Source organism: Wolffia australiana, chromosome 5, assembly GCF_029677425.1.
Source record: "Wolffia australiana isolate 7733 chromosome 5, ASM2967742v1".
NCBI lineage: Eukaryota > Viridiplantae > Streptophyta > Magnoliopsida > Alismatales > Araceae > Wolffia > Wolffia australiana.
In genome coordinates, this window is record NC_135839.1 from 22,954,470 (window position 1) to 22,960,631 (window position 6,162).

General features: G+C 39.2%; 1 protein-coding gene across 1 annotated transcript; it reads left to right on the forward strand.

The window, feature by feature from the left end:
* Window positions 1-492: 492 nt before the first annotated feature.
* Window positions 493-1,903, forward strand: LOC144703954 (putative carboxylesterase 17). The gene has a single exon (XM_078576262.1). It carries the CDS (start codon window positions 575-577, stop codon window positions 1,574-1,576), a length of 1,002 nt encoding a protein of 333 aa, XP_078432388.1. The 5' UTR covers window positions 493-574; the 3' UTR covers window positions 1,577-1,903.
* The last annotated feature ends 4,259 nt before the right edge of the window (window positions 1,904-6,162 follow it).

The following is a 6,162-nucleotide window of genomic DNA, read 5'->3' on the forward strand; positions in this document are numbered from 1 at the left end:
GTGTTTTTGGAGACATGTGACCAAACTTATAGGTTTTACCAAACCGAAACCGATCTTACCGAGACTGTACAGAAGTTTAGGTATGGGTATATGTATTGGACAAAAACCGACACCGAGACCTAAATTGTCATTCTCTACCCACAACCCGTCGACACTAGGCTGTCGACCCGCAGTCGTGTGCCGTCCTGCATCACAAGTGATGTTTAATATTACTGTATTATTCATAGTAAATGACCGCAATGCGTGTCCCGCAGTTCGTTGTGACCATCCAAGTGGCTTTTATGATAGTTACAGAGATCATATTATATGTATGAATATAAAGCTGGATTCACTCCTTCAATAGGCCAAAATCCACAATAAAAACAGTTTTCACTGATTTCGTGTTTCTGACACTCTTGGCAGACGCGTCTTCTGCCGGCAGCCCTCGTTAAACTGTTTACCCGATCAGGTCGATCCATCGCAACACATCCATCAAGTTGACTGTCTTCCCCAATCGGGCAATCTTATATCTTACTACCCTCCCCTCATTCTGTAACAGGAGAGGGAGAGAAGGGGAGAGTAAGTGGTGAGAGCGATGGAAGTGGTGGCTGAAATCCCAGGATTCCTCAAAGTCTTCTCCGACGGCACCATCAAGCGTTTCACCCCTAAAGAGGAAACCTTCCAGCGCGAGGCAGACGGTGCACCTCTCGCTTCTCCCCCCCCGGCCTTCAAGTTCAGGGACGTCGTCATCGACGCCGCCAAGCACATCTCCGCGAGGATCTTCTACCCATCCAAAGACGGCGAGACACCCACGTCCCAGCTCCCTCTGCTTGTCTACTTCCACGGCGGAGGCTTCTGTGTTGGCACCACAACGTGGCACGGCTTCCACGCCTTCCTCGGCGGCCTCTGCGTCCAGTGCCGGTGCGTAGTCATCTCCGTGGACTACCGCCTGGCGCCGGAGCACCGTCTCCCGGTGGCCTATGACGACTGCTACGCCGCCCTGGAGTGGTTAACCGAGCCCCGCGACGAGCCGTGGGTTCGAGCGGCGGACCTCTCGAGAGTCTTCCTCGCCGGCGAGAGCGCGGGAGGCAACATCGTCCACCACATGACCCTCCGCTTAATGAGGAACCCGGTGCGGGGTCTGGGCTTGAGTGGGCTGCTGATCATTCATCCCTTCTTCGGGGGCGAGGCGAGGATGGCGGAGGAAACCGCTGAGGCGGCCCAGGCCTGGGTCCAGGCTACCGACATGTTTTGGCGGCTGAGCTTACCCGAGGGAGCTGACAGAGACCACCCTTTCTGCCGCGTCGAGAATGGCTTGGTTTCGGACGACGAGGGCCGGCGGTTTCCGAGGGTGACGGTGTTCTTGGCCGGGAAAGACGTGCTCAAGTCGTGGGGGAATCTCTACGCGACGTTTCTGCGGTCTAAGGGTGCGAAGGAGGTGACTGTGCTGGTGGCGGAGGAGGAAATCCACGCTCACCACATTTTCTTCCCCCTGGCCGAGGCGACGAGGTTACTTCAGTCGCAGATGGCGGACTTTGTGCACCGTCAAGACGCGCCGCCCGTTCCTGCTGGCATTTACGTCCACAGCAAATGCTGAACTTTGCACCGCAGGCCTCTTTTCCATTTATCTCTCCCTTCCCTTGTGGCCTCTGTAGTTCCTGATCCACCTAGAAACCGCGCCGACCCTACGTAGATCCACGACAAATTTTTAATAACTTTCTGTCATGGGAAGTGGGAACGCAGGAAGTCCCCTCATGGATCAGTAAAATTCAGTGTGTGGTGGGGAACCCTTCGGAAGAATTTTAAGGGGAAGGTAGTGTCTCAGCGGTCAGGGAAAGTAACTGGCCACTGAAAAGGCCCTCGCTGTCATAAAGTCCGACTGGTTTCTTTTGGTGAGTAATTTATGCAATGGTGTTTCATTATTTATCGTTGGTCCCGTTGCAACGATTCACGTGAGCTCATTTAAGGGATGAAAACATTTCAAATGAGTATTGGTTGGGGTCATTGATATGGGAACAAGTTTTGTGAAACAACTTCATTGTTCAAATTTGAAACTGGTTCCCTATCACACGATGGATGAGAACTCAGATCCAAGGGACGAGAACACAATGGATCTTCTCTTCAAACTCCACTTCTCCCACTTTGCATCACATCCCTGATTTTTGTCCCACCTCATCGTTGGCTGCCTAGTGCAACATACATTCTTGGATCTATTCTTTCTAGAGAGTCTCGGATAGAGTGACTTGCAAGCTAAATCCGTTGTTCTTCAGGAGAAGAAAGAGGATCACCATCTTGGGCTCTGCTCTTTAAAAACCTAAAATTTATAATTATAACAAAATAGATATGTTCATGTTTTGCCTTAGAAGGTCACACGATATTAACCAGTAAAATTAGTTCATGAAACTATGTTTTAAAAAAATCAGACAACCAGATACATATATGTTTTAATTTTCGGATATTCAATGGATTCAGTTGACATTGTGGTGCATGAACAATGACTAATTATTTAGCATCACAGTTATACTAGAATTTTAGGTTGAAACAATGAGATTATTTAGCAACAGTAGATGTGTCTGTTTTGAGACCTCATAGTAGCAACATTATGACAATTTGTCATCAAGTTTCTTCAGTTTTTCTATCTGCCCAATTAGGGTTCTTTACATTTTCATATGAAGAAAACAAGATAGGACATCATGAATTGTCTTATCTAGGACTCTACATTTTTATCCATTTATTTCTTGTCTCGTTTAGGAATTTTCTCTTTTTGGATCACGTCAACAGATATCATACTATCCCATCCCGCATTTTTGAATGAAACAATCTGCTTATGCGCGGATGTTTCACTGAGTCCCTTCCTTTCCACTTTAAACCTTTCTCTTTGTGGTTATTTTTTGCCATCAGTCCACACATTGGCATCATTTATCCATGCCATGCCCATTGATGTTGCATTTCCAACCCAAGAAATCATATATTCGTTGGCAAAGTTTTGCTGCCACCTCTGTTGACTAGTGGCACCTTTATATACAGATACTTCTACCTGGGCATTATTACACAAACTAGCATAAAAGTTGTTGTATTCCATATGTCACTTGAAAATTTTGAAACACAGTCACAAAAAAAGTAAAGAGAGAGCCATTGATAGTGTTATTTTCCTCTTATTCTATCTATCTATGTATCAAACCTTTGGTTCTTATTCTATCTCACCCTTTTTGGTCCAAAAGTTATTTTATTCATTGTAATTATGATTTCATTTCGACATTTTCTTTCCACTGTACCCTTCATTATATTTTTTCTTCAATTTTGTAATTTTACCCTTCCAAAATAGGGATTCTCCTCAGCTGTCACCACCTACCACCATCATCAACACCACCCCTAACCAACAAAGAGATAATATAGGGTCTTTGCATTTACAAACTGTAAAAATTAATAAAAATACCTAAATATAATTATTTTCTTTTGAAGCCATTCAAGCACTGAAGTAAATTATAAAATATCGCTAAAATCAATATCTTTTATTTCTAGTCATTTTGAAATTACTCCCACGAAAATCTATACAACCTAAAAGTTAATACTTCTCCTTTATTGTATTAAGTATAAAATTTGGAAAACTAATGTATTTATATTAGTAACTTTCTCTCATTTCTTCTTGAAAATAAATATGATAAAATTATTTAAAGAATCCCTAAAAATAGTTTATGACTTCAAAATGCATTCTTTTCATTTGAAAGCTTAAGAGAAGTTACAAAATTAAAATTCCAAAATCTATCCCTTACCCTATATTTCAGAGAGTATTAAAGTGGAAAATTTTCAAAAGTATGATCTACCACATCGAAATTAAAATAATGACATAAAACCCAAAATTTTGACTCATGAACAGGTGGGTCTTTGGTGGAAGAAAGTAAAATATGATTTAGGAGTTTTCTATGGTTTGAATTTCATATCTTATTTATTCGTTATATATTCTATGTTTGAATATATCCCACTTTTCATATGTTCCATGTTTGAAGTGGAGACATTTATGATAGTGTAAGTGTGGAGGAGCATTTGGTGATCTCTAAAATTCTCTCTTTACTTATTTTCTACATGATTTGTTTGTTTAGTTGTTTAATGTAAGGTGGAAGATCTCAGAAGCCCCAACTAGAAACCTTAGATTTTGTGGGAAAATCTCAAATTTTGATGGAATTTGGTGTGGATTTGAATAATGGATTTTGGGAGTGATTAATGAAATGATTGATTCTAATTGATGGATATTATGTGATTGTCAAGCTAATCACACTTCCATGATTTAATTAATGTCATTGAAATAAATGTTTATTCATTATTATTCTCATATGATGTTTATAGTTAAGTCGAATGTGAGTAATGACTTAATGAATTATGACTAGATCGTAAAATAGTGATCACTAGTTTTCAAGCATGTATTCTAAATATTTCTATTTTTTGAATTTTGGGGATGAACGTTAAGTTATATAGATAGAATAACACCATGTAATCATACTTTATATTTTAAGTATGTTGAACCTATGGCCATTGGTGTGGAGATATTAAGGATAGATGGTGGGCGAGCTTGAGAGAAAGAGTTTGCTGAAGTGATCTATATGAATCCTTTAATTGTGATATAACTAAGCGTCAATGAGGTTGATTCATTCCATGGCTGTGTAAGCGGTATATTGACCGAAGACACCAAGAGAATTTTGTGCTTGGAATATCATGCTTTTAATAAGAAGTATGAGTCCCTAACCATGGCATTCAAACATATCTTAGCTCAGACATAACAATAAATATACGAAGGTGAAGGTGATTAAGTGATCAAGACAGGATCGTCTGCAATTCGTGTGAGGGGAGATTTATTTGAGAAAGATGTACAAAATTCCTGCCCAAGGTAGTAGGCATATTTAGGAAGTTGTGCTCCAATGAATCCCTTTACACACCAGTACTAACGAAATGAAATATTAGGGTTTGATGACTAACCATACTTTAAGTCAGTCTCACATGGAGAAAGGGTTATACATATATGATAAACAATGAATGTAAAGCTTTTATGAGCGAGTGGGAACACTACTCTCTATCTTCTAGAGCATGAGGTGTAGCCTAGAACTCCCCAAGCAAGAAAATGAACTTATAAATTGGGTTAAATCAATCCTTCATTAATTAATCTAGATCTTTGTATGGCTAATTAATTACATAGGTCAATAAATGGTATTGAGCCTTTAAAGTTATTCACTAGATTGATACAGGGAACTTTATATTTATAAGATTAAAGGGGATTGAGACATGTACTTTATAACAAGGACATTATTAAAAATCATTGCATGATTAACAAGAAAGAAATATGACCCACTGAAGAAATCTGTAGGTGAATTTTGGTTTTATTTCAACAAAAAATATATTTATGAATTAAATTAATATAGAGAATTCATATTTTTATTTTGTTGAGGTTTTGTTAAACTACAGGGGGGACATATTGCCCTCGGGAAAATCAGATCTCCTCTATTTACGGGATAATATCATCATCTTTGTATCTATGCCCATCATTTTTTTGTTTTTATTAAACATAAAATGTCCACTAACATAAAAAAATCCATAGACTTTGGAATCATGTAATTTAACACAGGTTTGGAGTAGTTACAATTAAAACAAGACAACCTTATGAATCATACATTCAATGATATGTGTCATTACATAATGTGGCTGTCAATGTCAAGCAAATCATACTTCCCTGATTAATTAAATCCATTTCAAAAATATTTATTCATTAATATTCTCGTGTGATGAATAATTGGGGAATTAGGTTTGAGGACTAACCATACCCTAGGTCATTTAGGAGTCTCACATAGACAGAGGATCATATATGTATGGTAACCGGTGAGGGTAAAGGTTCTATGAGAGAGTGCAAAAACTACTCTATATCTCATAGAGCACGAGGTGTATCCTGGCATGCCACGAGCTGTAAACATAACCTCTTGATTGGCATAAATCAATCTTTAATCACTTAATCTATTTTTTGAAATAACTAGGTAACTTAGTTTGGGAAAAAGTGTTATTCGACCATTGAAGTTGTTAAATATATTGATACATGGGCCGAAAGGGTCACATGCATATGATTAAAGGGCATTGGTAGATATAATTTTTTCATAAGGACTGTTATGAAAAGGTATTCAATAAGTAAAAATATGGGGACAC